Source organism: Halichondria panicea, chromosome 7, assembly GCF_963675165.1.
Source record: "Halichondria panicea chromosome 7, odHalPani1.1, whole genome shotgun sequence".
Taxonomy (NCBI): domain Eukaryota; kingdom Metazoa; phylum Porifera; class Demospongiae; order Suberitida; family Halichondriidae; genus Halichondria; species Halichondria panicea.
This window is the reverse complement of record NC_087383.1, coordinates 5,515,798-5,534,921: the sequence shown is the minus strand read 5'-3', so window position 1 is coordinate 5,534,921 and position 19,124 is coordinate 5,515,798. Positions and strand designations below refer to the sequence as shown.

Below are 19,124 nucleotides of genomic sequence, written 5' to 3'. Positions count from 1 at the left end.
AGTGCTGTGGAGTGTTTTGCTGTCTCCAAGTGTATGTAATTATACTTAATGAATTGGAAATTGAAATGTACGCTCACCAGCCTAGTATATATAGAAACTTCGTACAACTGATACATCAAAAGTGAAAACAATTAAGAAAGTTACATGGTGTATTATGTATCTTGTCGTGTGAATGATTATGGTTATTGCCTCAAACTAGTGGACTTCTTGATGGTTTTCTTTTTCATTTAATTTTAAGTTGGCAGCAAAAGAGAAGCCTCTGACAGTCACAAATACATTCACAATTTCAGGGAACTAAGCATCCTCTGATGATTTTATATCTACTGTGAAACAAGTATCCAATACCACTATAGCTCTGCACATTCTCCTTACTATTACCATGTACCAATGCACTGTTGATTGTGTCTCTTTCCCTCTTCTTTCACCGCTTACAATGAGTTTTCCTCATTTGAGGCAAGAAAAGAAGACAAGAAAGCGAGGCGCTGATGTTTTCCGAGGCCCACTTCCGTTTCCAATCCCTCTCTCCTACATCTATGGTCAGTCAGACAAAGAGCGGTGAAACGTCGAAATAGTGCAATCTTTAAAATGACAATATTCATACATTTAAAACGTTCATGGATTATGAAATGAGAGATACAAAGAGAGAAAAGGCTAAATAAACTATCTGTCCATTCAGTTTCTTGATGTGGCCTTTCCCTGCAGAGATAGAACAGTTTGAACATGAGTCAAAATAAGTGAAATTTTGCTAAACACGGGCAAACCCACTGCCAATCCTATGTAAAACCTACTGGTTTTACTAATAAGCCGATAATCAGGCCTTACACCTCCAGTCATATTTTCTGCAACTGACAAAAATTTAAAGCACAAAACCTGTGCCAGTTGATGGACCTGACATTGATAAGGCCACTCCAAGTGACACTCTGGTTTCTGGTCCTGAAGTTTTTCTAATTGCATGCGGGCGGGCGGCTTTCTCATTATGTCATTATCAATTTCACCTCATTATTTTGCAAATGAATATCATTATCACACTATTTTGTACCACATGGACCATTCTGCGCATGCGTAGTAGAAATAATGAGATAGAAATCCAAGAATAAAATCTGATGCGGGCGGTGGACCAAAAATCAGAGTATCACTTGGAGTGGCCTAAACACTCTCATGAAGTCAGTATAATTTTAAAAGCATGTGTGTTTCTTAAAAAGGGAGCATAAAACGTCAGATGAAATAAGCCATACGCAATACTACAACACATTCTAAATGGTATGAATAGGCGATTTTTGCCTTTCAGTAGATCAACCTACATACATACAACCAGGAAAACTTGAAGAATAGTAATATGGATGAGTACTGTTTCTTAAAAAGGGATCAAACCTTGTAAAATTGTAGTTTTTCTGTAGTAAAAAGTCTTTGTTTCTTTAGTTTTACAAACTGGCAAGATAATCTAACTCTAAATAAAGCACAACATCAGTGTAACACCATGAGAGGTCATGAGGCACTAAAGGAAGACCACAACAGACTTTTTCTGCTTTTCGCGGGCATTCTGGCAGGAAAACAGGCGAGTCACGGATGGTTTCATTACAAAACTGCAGAAACACATGTAAAATGATCACGTGAACCACTTCCGTTGCCAATCCTTCCCTCCTATATCTATGCATTAACAAAGTAGGAGCATCAAGGCATTGATACTTGATTGAGGAATAAAAAGATTATGAGAGTTTGATCTGAGGTTACCCTTGTTCTGTTTGAAATAGTCTTTAAAATGAATGCAGTCCAAACCATTGATTATTTTAAATGTCTGATAACAGTCCAAGTACGTCCTTCTGTTTACGAGTGATAGCCATCCAAGTTTGAGGCATGTTGTTAGTTGGGTGGAGCTGACGGGACGGTCGGGCTCTGCCCAACTTAACTAGCATGTTGTGTTGCATGATTCTGTCCAGCTTTTAGTCGAGCTATCCCAGCGAACACCACCCACCCACCTTGCAGCTCTTTTCTGTACCTTTTCTAGATCTTGGATGTATTTCTTTTGGTGGGGATTCCAGACTGGTGAGCAGTACTCCAAGTGAGGTCTTACCAAAGCAATGTATGCCAATTCTTTTGAGGTACGTGGTACATGGTGGTGCCATGCGAACTTTAATCGGCATGGTCTCGGGGCTAGGTTCTACCGCACTCGGGTCCGCTCTGCAATTAACACACTCACACGTGAGTGGAATGTAATTACAGTTCTCAATTAAAGTCTACTAATTGCTCCTGCATGTCGTAGCTCGTACCTCCTCTGCAACGCAACTTGGCTTCTCATTTGCTCTGACCATTAATCTCGGACCATTAATGATGGCTACTGGCCATGATGGAAATGATAGTGTAGAGGCATCGCCACTAAATGGTGAGTGGGGGAATAGTAATACTACAATACTTTAGATAGTGATTACTGAACTAGATTCATAATAATTTTAATTAATTAATTATAGCTAGCTACAATCAGGATTGTATGAATGCACCACTATAGCAGACTCTAGAAGCTAGCTAGAATTGTCCATGTACCGTAATACTAGACTGGAAACCACCCCTTTCTCTCTGGGAGATGGAGGGACTGGCAAGCTGCCGTGTTGAGAGTTATCCCGCAATTAGAACAAACCACAAAATGCGTGGGTGATATTACTTTAGCCTCAAGAACAGACGTACTTATACTCAAGGCCGATAATATTTTGTGCAGTATTAGTTAGCGCATGCAGTGGGCGGTGGTACATGAGTATTTGTGTCGTTTGCATTTTTGTGGCAGCGTGACATTCTTCACGCACTGGGACAACTCTCAACACGGCAGCTTGCCAGTCCCTTTCTAAGGCGACCCTTTTAAATAATCACAATTCCAGAGGTTGAAAAATTATTTTTAAGTCTTAGTGTAGCATATTTAGAGGGTCGCATCTAATTGGAGATAACTGCACCTAGTCTATTTGCCTCGATTTCAAGCCACATAAAAAACATGATATGACAGTGGGCTGTAATCGAGGCTAGGGTGTGGCTCTCATTTATCTCTATTTAGGACGCAACATTGGAAAATAATTGTCACTGTCGCTACTTTAGAGGTCAAAAAATTGCCTGAGCTCTAGGGTGATTTGAAGGGTCTAAGGTTTTACGGTACATGTTGTAGTAAGCCAAACGTTGTGTATCATGCATGTAGTCCCACAAAGCTTACAGTAGTGAGTGATCAGGGCGGATCCAAGAATTGGGAAAGGGGGTTCTTAACAGTGTCACTGACTTTTAAAAAAAGGTCAACAGTTACTTAGACCTGTTAGCCCAGTCCTGATAGCTACTGTTAATAATGTTTGTCTGAGAGACCAGAGGGTAGCTCAAGCTCCCTAGCTGTTCAACATGCAATGTCAAGATCACCTCGCCCGTTGAAAATGTGGCTGATATAGACTAGCTAACTCAGCAGTAGCCAGCCCCGTCCTCTTTTTATGCAGAAAGAACTTTGTACTGTGTTGTCATGGTAGTATAGCTGTAGCTAGCTTGCTCGAATCAGCCAGTTCTAGTATAGTAGTGTATGAACTAACTGGAAAGGTGGCTCGTACGGACCCAACGAACTAATTATCCCTAGCTGGTTCTCTTGGATTTTGAAACGTGGATTCTTTCTCTTCTATAATGACTGTGTTGGTTCATTTTCAACAATTTCAAACGATTATAAAAATATTGCAAACTAATACATACCTTTTCTATATAATTTATACCCAATACTATTTGAGTGAAGTAAAACATGGCGAGAGGCATTAGCACAGCGCAGCTTGCATCACTCGTTATTATAGTGGACAATTTATTTGCTGGTGACTAGCATTTCTGAAGGTAATACCCACAAAGCCACACTGTTATCTTATCACAGACCTCAGTTATTGTGTACGAAAGAATTGCAGCAGTTTGTTATTGTATAAATTCCTCCCTCTTGTGTTTTATTTTCAGGCCTGACCATTGAAACACTAAAGAGAGAAACTAAAGTCACTGACAAGCAGCTTGACACAAGAGTAGAAGAAACTGACCTCCCAAAATTATCCTCATATTTCGACAACACGGATGACTATGTTGAAATGCTGGAGCTCTCACCTGGACAGCAAACTGATGTAATTGAAGAGAAGGCTAGGACAGCCATGAATCGAACACAAACTGGAATAAAGTTGGCTCTGAAATACTGGTTAGACAGAGTTCTTGCGGACGGCACGTTCAGACCTCTGCTACTCATCTTACTCTCCCTGGACAAAGGAGACGTTGCTATCAAGGTGGCACAGTACTTGTTAGCCAAAGGTGAGTACAGCTATAAACTGTGATTTGGATACATTGTTGTATTTAAGTACAATAGTTATGCTTCGAGGCGTAGCGAATCTCCCTTAGCTCCAGACTATAATAGTAGTTCAAAAATCTCGAGGGATATAGCTAGTTTCAGCTGTGGAGCAAAGGCTTGTTTACATGTAAGCCCCCTTCCTGTATTTATGTTTGGAGAAAAATTGATATGAAATCAAATTAATCGTTGCGTAGCGGCTCACCCTTGTCTGCCCCAATAATTATCTATGCTTCTATCGATGACATCTCTAGCCAGCAGACTTTGAGGCATGAGCATTATTGTGGTTATGTGTACATTTTAGCTGTTTGCCAACATTATAGATATTCCATTAAGAACTTAAGATTGTTTAGCAGTATAATTATACATGTACTAGTTTGTGAACTGGAGTGTTTATGGTGTTAGGAAAGAGTGTGTGGATTAGCAGAAACAATCCGTAACTGAAACATGTATAATTATTCTAGGTGGACCCGGAATACTGACTTTAAAAGCTGAATGTGATGGTGCTCAAGAGGAAACTGAGATTTCTCACAGTGAGTGTTTTGCCTTTACATAATTATTACACCATGTGTATATAGCGCCTAAATTTCGAGAGTAAAAATATTCACTGTTTTCGCTAATTAAGCATGTACTGCGAACATTAATTTTATACCCACGAATATTAACATCACATGCATGCGTACCAAAAGGTTGACCACGAAATTAAGCAAGCAACACGGCTGCAGCACAATTATTCTACTACCTTAATTATTATAGACGGGTAGTAGTTTTATATTTTTCTCTGCTTTTAAGGTACTTATTAATTTGGTGGATTTGTAGCAAATTCATTAGCACAATAATTATTAATTTTGTCAAAAGATATACAAGTATGAGTTTTAAGGTTAAATGGAAAGTTTGGAGATGAAAAAAGGGCTATAGCTTGCTTAGCATAATCTCAAAAGTACATTTCGAGTAAAAAAATGTAGATTCATAATTACGTTTTATTATTAGCGCGTACTTAATTTAGCGTTAATTACAAATTCGTTATAATTCGCTAAAATTAGTACCGTTTTTATAATAGTAACGATAAGGTAGAAGCTAGGCTGCCATTGTGGTCAGAACATTATTTTTACCACTAACTACGTCAATTCTTCCTCCGTATACTTTGTCTGTTACATTGTATGATAAACTTTACAGTGTGCATAATTAGATACAGGAAAAGGAAACGAGGTACTCTCGAGTAACATCCGCTTTACTCCTCAGTTTATTTGAGACTGTCTTAACAAGCCGAAGCTGTAGATGGGCCTAGCCAAGCTGATAGCCTATTTCTATAATTATACACACAGTTTCATAATAATCCCCAAGCAAATGTACTAATTGCAACTCTTTAAAGGTCTACAGTGGCGGATCTAGGATTCTTGAAAGGGGGGTTCCAGGGCTCTGAGCGGGTCAAGGACTGTTAAATTTACCTAAAAAAAAGGTCGTCACTTCTTCTAAACAGTGAGCATGCGCATTAACACACCGAATTTTTTCCTAAAAAAAAGGTCATCACTTTTCATGAAGCAGTCTACATGCACTCGCTGGAGAGTTTTTAGCCTTCATAGTCACTGAAACTGCACAGACAAAGCTTCACAGGACTAACAAAGACTAAAGGTAAGTGAGGAGTGCATGTGAAAGCTAGTAAGAAAGGAACAACTTGCTAACTAGTTGCTGGAGCCTCCCACTCACTTCTTTCTCAAAGGGGGGTTCAATTGAACCCAAAGAACCCCCTCTGGATCCGCCACTGGTCTATACCTAGTAGTAGTTATAACTATGCAGCAATAAAAGACTCCAAAATAGCACTGTGGAAGCTTATAACTTTAATATCTGGGTGTGGTCAGTACTTGTACTACGCGTGGCTCACAAAATAGGCGGACACGTTGTCTCAAGGGAACACAACTAAATTCCCGACAAAAATATATAGCCTCGTCTAAAGGGCGAAAAGCGGATAGCTTTCGAGGCTTCACTGCAGTTGCAAGCATCACGTGCACCATTCCGTCTCCTTTTCTTGTATCGTTGAACAAATGTATACGTTAGAACATAACCTCACTTTATTAAATTAATGTGCCACCATTTACAATTATTCCACTCAACAGATGATACTATCATCCCTACTATGACTTCACTGAAAACACAGATCGAAGAACTAGAGAAAATGTGCAAGAAGCTTGCTAGTAGTGCATTCGAATACCTTCACACTCACTCTATTAGCATCAGTTTGTTTGAAGGCAAGGTTGCATGCATGGGAATTTCACTGAGAGCTAGCACAATCGATTTCCTGGACGACTGCCTTGATAAAATTGATCACAACGCAAGCATTTCGAAACTCTGGAGGAAACTAAGTGTTTTATGGGATTTTCTCAACTTCGAATTCTTGGAGCATGTAATTGACACTTTCATTCCTAAAAGAGAGCCGATTTGGAAGGAGTTGGTACAATACACGAAGGAGGTTGAAGCATTCTGCTCGAGGACTAAAGTTCAGGATTTTTTTCAAGCCTGGCCATTTCGTATGAAGAAACCAGAGGAGACAAAGGTTCGAACGATGACTTTGAAAGCTGACAGAAGCTGGGAGGAGTGTACACTTGAAGATATTAAAAAAACGACCAACGCCCTAGCTCAATTGCTTTCCATGCCACATCATTTCCTTCTCCTACGAAATGTTGAAGAGGGCTGTGTGAAAATTCTCTGGTACGTTCCCCCCTCTTTGGCTGATTTTATTAGGGAAGCTGTGATTGTAATGAAACCTGAGGAAATGGTGCAGCACGGTTTCACGTCTATTGCGATTGATGGAATCCAAGTTTATCCGTTCACTGCGACTCAGCATTGTTATGTACATCTTCGAAGGTTATACGAATTGAAATTCAGCTGTTTGAAATCGTCCAAGCATTACAATGGTGCCCTCAAACCTTTCAAACTTGCAGCACTCGAGAAACCAATTATATCTTCAAAATCTGATCCCTACACTAGAAAATATCTTAGAGGCAACAAAGATGATGTGTGGTATCATAAGTCACCAACCATCTTAGGCAATTTGATCTACCTTCGCAATGGCCGACGTAGTCGACTAATCTTAATAGAGGGAGCACCTGGTGTTGGTAAAACTACTTTGACTCGAATTGCTTGCCTCAAATGGGCAAAAAGGGACATCCTCACTGACATATCCTTGTTGATTCTTTTCCCTCTTAGAGATCACAATTTGAGGGATATTTCAAGTCTTGCCGATCTACTCGCTTTCGTAACTCAAGGAGAAAAGTCGCTAGTGGAGGAGCTCATACAGTGCAAAGGTGAGGGTGTTGTGTTCTGGTTGGACGGCTGGGATGAAATAGAATCGAGCCTTGATTCTTCTTCTGTGTACAGAGCACTCGTTGCTGGTACAATCTTACCTAGAGCTAGAGTGATTGTGACAAGCCGACCCTGGGCCACTGACTTCATCAAACAATTTCAGAATGACCGAGCATTCAAGCATATCGAAATCATATCGTCTGTTGAAGATGAAATCGATTGGATAGTTAAGCTCAAGAAGAAAATTGTGCCATCAAAAATTGTCACTTTTCTGGACGATGTTATTGCATTTCTAGCGAATACTCCGGCTATCCGAGAGAACATGCACACTCCGTTGGCTACAAGTATTACACTTGATGTCTACCAGTGGTGCTTGGACACAGGCTCCCCCCTTCCCACAACAGTGACCCAGCTGTACACTTCGTACATATGTTGCTGCATTCACAAGTACCTAGACAAGCATCCTCACTTGAAGGACACAATCTGGAAAAGCAACCATTTACAAGATCTTCCTGAACCTATAAAATCGTGGTTCATTAGTATTTCTCAACTGGGTTTGGATGGGTTGCTGGATGGTAAACGGCTGGTGTTCCCTGATGTTCCCAAAAATCTCAGACTGGAGGCTCTGGGACTGATGCAGGCACAAGACCCACTCTACACCAGTGGAGATTCTGCTGTTGTTAGCTATCACTTCAACCATTTGTCTGTTCAGGAGTTCCTTTTTGCACAGCTCCTTTCTTGGCTGACTCCAGAAGAACGAAACAAGGTAGTGGAGCAATGCATAGTCAGCAATCACTTCACCATGGTTCTGAGGTTTCTAAGCGGACTAAACAAATCCGTTCCTGTCTCTTTGGCTAAAATTCAAGAATTACTTGATTCAGGAGAAGAAAAACACAAGCTGACCATATTTCACTGGCTATTTGAAGGCTGCGACAAAAAAACCATTGCCGAAATCTTTGGAGAAAGAAAAATGAAAATTCATTCTGACTACACGTGGTCAAATCTCGACTATTACGTAGCTGGTTATTGTATTGCTCGATCAAAATGTCAGTGGTGTATCGATTTCAATGGAGCTATAATGGGAGATCAGAAAATGACAACATTTTTGCAATCTTGCAGCTGTGAAGATAATCAACACGCTCTTGTTTCATCATTGAAACTGTCCTCGAATGAGCTTACATCGAGTAGCCTTTGTCACCTCCGAAACATACCTCCTTCCTTTATAAGCCAGCTGAAAGAAGTCGACCTGTCTAGTAACAGCCTTGACAACACCGCTTTAGAAGAAATAGCTTCAATAATCCCTCACACACCACACTTGAAAATGCTTAATCTCTGTTTGAATAAAAACATAACAAATGGTGGGGCGGTTCCTGTACTATCCGCACTTAATGAACACCGGTATCTGACAGAGTTATACTTGCAGTGCACTCAAATGGGCAAACAGGACTGCAAGCATTTAGCTAAGCTTTTGTGTTCGAGTCAATCTCTGAAGATCTTGAATGTTGGTAATAATTCTCTTTCTTCTGATTCTGTCTGCACCTTGTTTCAAGGACTGCAATACAGTAACTGTCTAAAACGATTTCTATTGTACTCGAATTGGAAGGAGGGACCAAATTCTGTCTCACTTGATTCGATGAAGTTACTCCGTGCTTTTCTGCAAGATAGGGACAAATGTAAACTTGAGACATTAGACCTGACAAGTTGTGATATTCAACCTGAATCTGCTTCTGAGTTGGCACAAGGTATCGCTGGAAATAGCACAGTCAAGGAATTACGATTGTGTGGCAATCCAATCGGCGATAAAGGTGTTACATCGCTTGCCCAAGTGTTAGCTGAAAACACATCGATCACTGAGCTTGATTTCATGCATTGCAACATAACTACCATTGGAGGAACAAACCTGGCCTCATCTCTGGTGGCCAACTCAGCAGTCAAAGAGCTATACATTGGCGGCAACTTAATGTTTGATCAAGATGTTAAAAACTTTTCTAGGTTATTGCTAACGAACAAGACGTTACAAATTCTTGATATTCGAGATGATGCTTCATTAACACAGTCTAACATTAGCACAATTCTCAAGTATTTGTCAGAAAACCGAACACTAAAAAAACTATACCTACCGGAAGTGCTCAAACCGAAGGTGCATAGTCAAGATGATAGAGTGGAGTGGATTCACAAAATGTATTTATAGATTATGAGTATAATTATAATTATGATTATTATGATAATTATTATGAAACCGATCAGCTGTATGAATTGACTGTATAGCGCGAAATTTTCGAGGCACTTAAATAGCCTTCTATAAAGCATTAATTTTCGTTAAATAATGTTCGTGCATGGGTTGGCTGCTTACATACCGGATTGAAGCCACGTCACGCCTTTAATCTTTAATGCATGCTATATATAATTTTATATGTAGCAGATAATTTTTGGATTGCTAACACACGAAAACAGCGAAAATTAAGCCCCTCGAAAATGTTGCGCTATACGGTATCTGGTATAGTGCATCTAATCTTAATATGAGTGTAAATTATGGGATATTAATTTACCTTTTTACCCTGTCAAACCTCTTCTGACGTATATAACGTACATTGGATGGCCGCCATTTGTGAACACTTGCGAACAGTTATAATTATAGTAAGCACACACATGGTGATTTTTGGAAATCATTATAGCATATAGTGATACTAGTGTACATATGTAGTTGAACGGTCCCACTTAATACTATAGCTAGTGTACGTTGATCATCTTCAGTCAAGGAGACGCGAGAATGGCATGAGCAGTTTTGCTTTTCCTTAATAATCTTCCCCATGATTATTGTCTTACGAGTGCGACAATTACTGCGTGGGGGAAGAGCTCTTCTTTCTCCTAAAGATACGTCGCATGTACTATAGACTAGAATGGGCAAAAATTAATAATTATTGTCACAAAGATGAAAGTATAATTATTATTAGTGTAACATTATTTTTGTTTGCAATAATTATTATAAACCTCAAAACTATAATAATATGTATTTGTATGTAGGACGTCATTAAGAATTGTAATTCAGAGTGCTGTAAAATTAATAGATGCATAGGTTAATTACTGTTAAATCAAATCTCATTATTAATTTTATATGCAGCCTGTTATAATAATGCATAATTATACCATATACAAATATGTATGTACATGTACACTCCATGCACTGTACCATTAATTGCCTATATACATAGAATCTCCTTGCTAAGATTCATAACTATACAGTGCAATTCATCTTTTAATTATAGCATGCAATTGCATTCCATAATGTCTGTTTAGTCTTCTGTTGAATTCATGTACCCTCCCACACATGCATGTCTGTAACACAGTCTATAATCGGGTAACAAAAATTCATTTGTAAACTGTTCGTTCTTACAAAAACTATATAATTATTAATTTTGTTACAGACATGATGCAATAAAAAATACAAACACAAGTTACTTGTAACATTATAATTATACCGTATACAATCTATTCAATACCGTTTTGGTCATGTCCAATTTAGTTTATAATGTGTGCGATCATGCATGCACTGTCTCCCTTTAATCACTGACGTCAATGATAAGGGGACACAAGTACTCAGAGTGGCGAACCCCAAGGCTATAGGAGGGGGCCTTGCGACGAGTTGGATTTGACTTTTCAGGACTGTGAGCTCCAGGTCCAGGCTTTAGTGTACCATCTGCACATACAGTTATAAAGGATGGACGAGTAGATAAATTAATTATTGAGGCAAATGGCTATACAAACACATTTTCAGTAATAATCGTATAATTATTATTAGACGTTCACACTAAAAATAATGCCACATGCACTACATTGAATACTGACCTGCAGGCATGAACTGACGACCCAGGATGCTATAGGCTGGAGCCTTCTTTCCGTACAGGTCAGGTGTTTGAGCTCCGTATCCAGCAGGACCGGGTGTCTTGGCGTAATCCACATCAAACCCTCCTGTCTTAGGCCTGCTAGCCAGGCTGTAACAAGCAGAGGAGACTCTATTGGGGATACGAGGACCGATGAGGGTAGGAAGAGAATAAGTGTTGGGAGAGGGAGAGGCATCTCCTGCATAAGAAAAGTAGTCACAATATAATTATACTGAAACAGAAGTTCTTTGCATCTACTTTCATAATTATGCTACATGTAGATTATTTGTCGAATTCCCATCATAAGATTAGCCATATACGGCACACATGCATCGATCATAACTTAGCTTTTGTTTCTGTAATAGCTATAATATCATGCATGCAGAACTCATGCATATATGGTCACACACTTTTTTTGTTGCTGAGTAGCCACATACACGTGTAACCAACACTGTTCTAACATAGCCTTACTCTTCCGGTACTTGGTCCTTGAGCCGATGGAATATGAAGGGTCTTTCTTCTCCCTCTGAAAACAGGTTTTGCTCTGCTCTGGAGCATAGGATCCTGGGCCAGGAGTATTGAATGGCATTAGCTCCTTGTGTCGGCTGCCGATAGAGTAACGAGGTGTGCCCTCTGGGCCACTCCTGGTAACAGATGGATCCACAAAGTGAGCTGGACCAGGACCAAAATCCTTCTTGAAGACTGTGTATATGTATGTGCATGTTGACAACTTGTTATAATTATACACACAAGCATGCAGGCAATCTTAGAAAATATGTACACTCATAGCAAAGTAATGTATGCTCCATTATATCATGTCATTCGTTTAGTGTTAATAAGCTGTCAATACATAATAATGCTGTGCGTACAATAGTAATATATATGTGATACTGTCTCAGTGTCCCTCACATGATATTCCGAGTCTCTTTCCAAAGGTGTATGCTGGTTGTATCTTTTTGGTAACATCATGTCCAGACCTGCCAGTCAGCCCAGGCATACAGTAGCGGGCTGGACCGGGACCTATACGGGGGTAAGCGATATTAATGAATCTGGTGCGGCTCCAAACAGACATAATTATAAGCTATAATTATTAGCAATAATTATTAGCAAAAAATGTGCTGTTGAGTGTGTAATAGAGATCTACCAGAAAATGGAATGCTCTAGTTCTAGATAATTAATTACTGTGAAGAATACATGTTATTATAGCTGTCTGCAAAGTTTAGAAGAGGGCAGGGCTAGATATAGCTAGCTCTGCAAACTCAGGTGTTGTTGTACAGCTCTAGCTATTATATGCACTGAAGTAGACACATACCCCTCTCCATAGCAGCAATTTTTGGCTTGGTCGCAGTCTGTGTTCCATCTCCAGTCGTCATTTTTTCTCTTTGATGTGCCTATCAACTTTGATCGATTATCGCCTCGAGCTAAAACCGCAAACGTGTAATCAACAAGCTAACTACAAGCTAGGCTAAAATTAAACTAAAAGCAATGTGTTGCGACAAATGCAAGCTCCAAAGAATAAAACAAAGCGTTGCTAAGTTGTGCAGCACTCTATTCTCAGTTGCTAAGGCTTGGTTTTACTGTCATGTTGCTATGACAGGCAAACTCAATGAATAATAATAAGTTTTATTACTCATAAATATTTCGGTAAAGATCGTTAACTAAAACATAACCAAGGCGCCACGTGGTTCTCTTTAGCAATGGTTCTTCTCTGTCGCCTGCCTGCTGTGCTTCGGCGGCCGGGGTACAAAAGGGTAACACCCACTGCCAGATTGTCCAGTAAAGTTACTACTAAGACCCAACAATACGCTCCTGTGAGGACGGTCACCACGGCCTAGCCTATAGTGGACTGTATGTACTACTTGTATGGGTATTTATGGGTTGGTACTATAAAGTCTTTTACTCTGTTTTGTGTATAGGAGGATAATGTACATCGTACAACTAGCTACAGTACATGTTCTTTTTAACTTAATATTTGACGAGACTATCTCCTACATTTATTTATACTCAATAAATTTGTGTTCAAGGTTTCTATAGTTATCGCTGTGTGCACGTACGTCATTCTGAGAGGTATTTCTTTATTATTATGATAATTACCTTTTTCGCACAGGTAGTGTACAGTGAGGAGGATGTGTCTCGAGTACACACACTCAGCCTGAATGAAGCCAGACAACTGTTCCCTCATGGAGTCTCGTCAAAACTGGCCACTGAGGTACTCACATTTACCCATTGTAAGGTGTTTTTTAGTGAATCCATTCACATTCAATTACATGTAGGGTATGTGTCTGTATTAAACTTAGAAATTATTAATTTATTGCATGTTGGTGTAATTTTTTCTCATTTTAGATGGAAGCTCTTGGTAACGGCAGTTGGATATTAAGGAAAGAGAGCTTTGAGATCATTACAGCCTTGAATCAGGAGAGCAGCACCACTCCAAAGTTTCTACTCCGTATCTTACATGTAGTACTGCAGCCATTGAATCCACTTACACATTCTGTATACATGTATATATACTACGTTGACTGTTGGCAATTATAATAGTGATTACCACTCACAGTTAGTATCATGTTGCTCCAAGAACAGGCCCATGCATTATTTTAGAATGGGATTTAAGCTTTACCTTAACTCATTATTTTCAGATGGTTCCACTGGGTGTGGCAAATCTGTGTGTATGAGTCAGGTGATGCAGTGGTGCTCTAGAGCTGGCTGGATAATCGTCCATGTACCTAATGGTAAGTACACTAATCTGGTTTAACTAGAACCTCCAAATATAAGAGGCACTATAAAATACCTTCCATTCGTCCCCAATTCCTACAAGCTTATAAAAGCTCGAAATGTCATCCCTTCTTCAAAGGATAAAATAAAAATAAGAATTAATGTTGCCCCAAGTGACTTTGATTCTGTATACACAAGTATAGACAACATTCATCACACATCTGATTTTCAATTATAATACTTTGTCCACTAGTGGTTCCACTCTATATGAATGTGACAGTTCTTATCTCTTCCATAAAATAGATCTTTCAACTAAACGACACCGAGTGCAATGTAGAAACTTGTTGTACGTACATGTGTATATAACAGACAGCTTGCTTACTCTAATATACTCTCCCCCTGCTAGTATTTGATTGGACACACAGTTGTCACGAGCTCCGTCCCTCTCCCCACAATCCCAACACGTACGATCAACCACAGGAATCGGTACAATGGCTAAAAAACTTCAGAACAACAAACTCACAACTTTTGTCACAGGTAAATATTCAATATCTGCCTTAATTCTCCTGCTGTCGTTCATTAAAGTTTGAAATAAGTACATGTACACTTCATGAATGACTCTAGTGATAGCATTTGTTGCTTGTGCTATAGGTTTCGAGGTTGCCTATTGTACACGTGTTTCTGTACATGTAGGGAAGTGACTTGAATAGAGTGATCCATAATGTGGAGCGGCGCAATGGAACCGTACTGGGCACCCATGCATATTTAACCCTAGGCCCGGCCTGCTACTATTATTTCATGGACTAAGTACTATTGTAGTGCTATAATCGCCCTGTTTATTAGGCAGTGGTGTGTGTGTGTGCTAGCAGGGTGGCGCAGTGGAAGCGTGCTGGGCCCATAACCCAGAGGTCGATGGATCGAAACCATCCCCTGCTACTGCCTTTTGCTTTCTTATATCATGGACTAAGTACTTGTGCTATAATCGCCCTGTTTATTAGGCAGTGGTGTGTGTGTGTGCTAGCAGGGTGGCGCAGTGGAAGCGTGCTGGGCCCATAACCCAGAGGTCGATGGATCGAAACCATCCCCTGCTACTGCCTTTTGCTTTCTTATATCATGGACTAAGTACTTGTGCTATAATCGCCCTGTTTATTAGGCAGTGGTGTGTGTGTGTGCTAGCAGGGTGGCGCAGTGGAAGCGTGCTGGGCCCATAACCCAGAGGTCGATGGATCGAAACCATCCCCTGCTACTGCCTTTTGCTTTCTTATATCATGGACTAAGTACTTGTGCTCTAATCGCCCTGTTTATTAGGCAGTGGTGTGTGTGTGTGCTAGCAGGGTGGCGCAGTGGAAGCGTGCTGGGCCCATAACCCAGAGGTCGATGGATCGAAACAATCCCCTGCTACTTATACTACCTTTTCTTCGAGTGACAGTGACAAGTGTTTTATTTGCCCTGTTTATTAGGCAGTAAGTGTTTCTATTTTTCGTTCCACAGATTAAGCTAACTAAAGCTCACGAGTGGACTAAACGAGAAAGGTCAGAGGTCAACGATGATTTGAGCAAGGTGATTGAAGTTGGTCTGATAAAACCAAACATAGCTACTGATGTGGTTGCCATGGTGATGAAGATTGTTGCCGAGCAACAAGACAAAAAGATCGTTTTGGCTGTGGATAGTTTCAACGGATGCTTCAATCCGACATCACTGAAGTTGGGCAAAGAAGAATGGGTGAGAAAAAGAATAACTTAATTAATTTCTGTAAATGCATGTTTTTACACTGAAGTAAATAATTATTATACCTTGGGTGCGCATGCACAGCGAGGTATGCTCTGTCTGTCTGTCTGTCTATGTAAACTGCTGCAGCTGATCAAGGATAAATAAAGTGCTAGCAACAGTTTTTATAGGTTTCTAGCACGTTTTCTTGGATTGCAATTTGTGGATTTGCAAAATAGTACTTCGTTTTTAAGTTATGCCTAGTTTTGCTTACTTGGATGTCATTGCAGCCTTTTCAGAAGAGTGCGTAGGAAAATTTGTCAATGAAGTGTTACTACACTCAACTTAGTAGTTAGCTCTGCACTAGAACGCTAACTATTGGTAACTAAAAGAGTGAGAAAAGAGCTGCAAAGCTGCACTAGCTTTGGCTGTTTCATATATAGCAGCCATTACTTTAAAAAATGTTCACCAATATAAATTTAACAGCTATAGTGAAATCTGTTCTAGACTACTATGCATGTAGCTCACTCCACTCTCAGCCTCTGCATGCTCTCCAGGGTGTCAGACTACAAGAATCATCCACTATATGTTTACCTTAATACATGTTCTCCCGGGTACAAAATTGTAGCTTCATGCCGTATAGCTTTGGTGCGTCCACTGAGGTAGCAAAACCTTTTAGGCACGTATGATAACTTGTCATAATATTTGGCACATTGAGATTATAATTTTCTTGTGTGTATCTTACCCCTGATTATCTATATCTCTTAAACTGCAGGTGTCCCCTCACCAACTAAACCTATTGACTGCTCTACTGGAGAACACTACAAGAGCTGTGGTGAGTTGTTGAGGAATGTCGAATGTCACATTAAAATCCCGTACGTACATGTAGTTATAGCTGTGTAAGTGCATTAGTACATGTATAATATAATATTCATAATACACAATGTACATGTACATGTGTAGCTCAGGATAGTGTCGTTGAAGCTATTGCGGTAGAATAATTCTGTAGTTTTAATATTTTCGGATGATGCTCTACAATTCAAAAATTTCCACCGTACTAAAATATATACGGTATATCATAGATTGAAGAGTTAGAGGGATTAGAAACGAAGGTACCCTCGAGTAACATCCGCGCAATGCTGCGGTTTAATCGAGGCCATCACAACAATACCTATTTCTATACACGCATAATAAAGTAACTGCATGTGCTCAGTCCGTGCAACCACTTATTATTTCAAGGTCTATCGTATTACTAGAATATTTTGCTGGTGAAAAACCTTTGCGAATGAGCCAAATCAACAGAAAAGTTGACCCTTTGCTATGTAACTATTGCGTTCTGGCAAGGATCATGTGTATTTACTAGTAATAATTTAAGTTTTGCGGATTTTATTGTTGCGAATTGATCAACCCTCGCAAAGTTTGCAAATGTTTGATGCTCGCAAAACAATCATTATAGTAGTACGGTATACCTATTGCAGTAGTTATAACCATCACGCTTACATGTTACACTTAATTTACACGTTCCATTAGCTCTAAAACAGCCTTGGGAACTTTTAACTTTACTAGAATGTCCCTTTTTACTCGTAATAATAGGAAAAATTTGCCTATAGCAAGAATGTGCACAGCATGATTAACACTTTGATATTTTTAGCAGCTAACTTACCCGTAGACTTGCACAATTAACTGCCACACCCCCTCGGCCTCAGTACCCTGGTGCTGTGTTGCTGGCCCTTTCTCGTACTAAGATGTATCGTCACAGTGTCTGTGGTTATAGTCCTGAAAAACTGCTCGGAGAAAAGGTACGTACATATGTACATAATTATACTCGTGTTATAAATATTGAGTTAAAATTTAATACTGTGATTATAGACATAGACCTTGGATGTATATCTACAATTAAAGCTTTACTAAAACTTACTGCGCTTTTTTTTACTCTCCGTAGGAGTACATAATTAAATCTTTTCTCACATGTACTAGCAATTAGAGTACAGCTCAACATCAGTTCTGCTTTGTCCACACACACAGGGTTGTGTGAGTGTGAGTGACTGCCAGTGGATGCAGGTCCCTAACTTAGAGAGAGAGGAGATGGACACTTGGCTCACTGCCTCTTACCACAACAAGTGGATCAATAGAGGTACAATAATAGTGTAACTATGGCCTTCATTTATAGTAGACGCTCTCCTTTTAGTAGCTTAGAGACCACTCCCTTTACTATCACTCTTGCCCTCACAATTTGCTGTTCAGTATACGACTCGTACTGTTGGTATTAGTAGTACATACATTTACTCTTGATACATACATTATCCATTCAATTATTAGCGTGAAATTGTCGCCGGTATAATTATGTCATTGAGAATGTGGTTGCATGAGTCTCCTCCTGTTCAGAACCTACAGAGAGTGTGAGCAGTGAGCTGTGGCACCTCACCTCGGGTAATCCTGCTGAACTGAGCCGGCTGAGCAGAGCATTGTGATAAAATGTTATAAACACTAAAGTTTGTCATTATTGTGTTACAAGTGTTCAAGTTGTTAGAGGCACGTACACCACATTCTTTCTGTAAGCAACACTATACATAGACTTTGTGTTTTTTTTGTATTTACAAGCATATAAACTGATCTCACAATTATGGTGGCTTGTTACTTCATAACCATGCATCTTTCAAAGCCATTTTTTTTTTTAGATTGGTACATGCCAACAATTAAGAAGATTGTATACCATTATAGCGCGACATTTTCACGGATTTTGTGGGTTAGAATTCTCCACGAAAATTAAGTCCACGAAAATTGTTCTTTGATTAGAATTACCTGCTATCATGCAAAGATTTAAAGGCGTGGCTTCCGGTAAGCAGTCATTCCGCGAACATTGTGCAACGAAATGACTTTTAAAGGCCAATCCACGAAATATAAGTGCCTCGAAAATTTCGCGCTATACGGTATATATATCTGATAGATCTAATGAAAGCAGCCATAACATAAAGCTACTAATAGCTTTTATACACACATTACGATAAACATTTTTGTTAATTTTGCTGCATGCAAACTCAAGGAGTGGGTAATGATATCGATCATAATTGTTGTTAACGATCGATGCCAAAAGTTCAAATCTAAAAGTGCGAAAATGCGTGCACGAATCACTACAAGTTCAGTGCATTGATATCATATTGCGATCACATGATAATGTCCAGGCCAAATGCACTGAACTTGTA

The 19,124-nt window shown here is 39.6% G+C and overlaps 3 protein-coding genes and 3 non-coding genes across 7 annotated transcripts; 5 read left to right on the top strand and 1 right to left on the bottom strand.

The window, feature by feature from the left end:
- Nucleotides 1-1,919: 1,919 nt before the first annotated feature.
- On the top strand, nt 1,920-10,531 carry LOC135338426 (protein NLRC3-like). The gene is made up of 5 exons (XM_064534549.1): nt 1,920-2,199; nt 2,261-2,380; nt 3,949-4,287; nt 4,786-4,854; nt 6,436-10,531. Exons 1-5 carry the CDS (start codon nt 2,079-2,081, stop codon nt 9,810-9,812), a joined length of 4,026 nt encoding a protein of 1,341 aa, XP_064390619.1. The 5' UTR covers nt 1,920-2,078; the 3' UTR covers nt 9,813-10,531.
- A 444-nt stretch (nt 10,532-10,975) lies between these two features.
- LOC135338425 (ciliary microtubule associated protein 1A-like) lies at nt 10,976-13,078 on the bottom strand. Its single transcript, XM_064534548.1, has 5 exons — nt 12,815-13,078; nt 12,412-12,522; nt 11,974-12,204; nt 11,468-11,701; nt 10,976-11,318 (listed from the first exon to the last, which is right to left on the bottom strand). The coding sequence occupies exons 1-5, from the start codon at nt 12,873-12,875 to the stop codon at nt 11,182-11,184; spliced, it is 774 nt and encodes a 257-aa protein (XP_064390618.1). The 5' UTR covers nt 12,876-13,078; the 3' UTR covers nt 10,976-11,181.
- A 71-nt stretch (nt 13,079-13,149) lies between these two features.
- On the top strand, nt 13,150-18,608 carry LOC135338424 (small ribosomal subunit protein mS29-like). 2 transcript variants are annotated; one of them, XM_064534546.1, is made up of 10 exons: nt 13,150-13,313; nt 13,610-13,711; nt 13,846-13,948; nt 14,139-14,231; nt 14,621-14,751; nt 15,706-15,936; nt 16,697-16,756; nt 17,628-17,720; nt 17,947-18,055; nt 18,307-18,608. In XM_064534546.1, exons 1-10 carry the CDS (start codon nt 13,200-13,202, stop codon nt 18,390-18,392), a joined length of 1,122 nt encoding a protein of 373 aa, XP_064390616.1. In that variant the 5' UTR covers nt 13,150-13,199; the 3' UTR covers nt 18,393-18,608. The 2 variants fall into 2 exon arrangements, with proteins under 2 accessions (XP_064390616.1, XP_064390617.1); XM_064534547.1 differs by having other exon boundaries at nt 13,236-13,350.
- Trnam-cau (transfer RNA methionine (anticodon CAU)) lies at nt 15,079-15,150 on the top strand. Its single transcript has one exon. It is a non-coding gene; the product is annotated as a tRNA-Met (tRNA).
- Trnam-cau (transfer RNA methionine (anticodon CAU)) lies at nt 15,234-15,305 on the top strand. Its single transcript has one exon. It is a non-coding gene; the product is annotated as a tRNA-Met (tRNA).
- Trnam-cau (transfer RNA methionine (anticodon CAU)) lies at nt 15,389-15,460 on the top strand. The gene has a single exon. It is a non-coding gene; the product is annotated as a tRNA-Met (tRNA).
- Nucleotides 18,609-19,124: the final 516 nt, after the last annotated feature.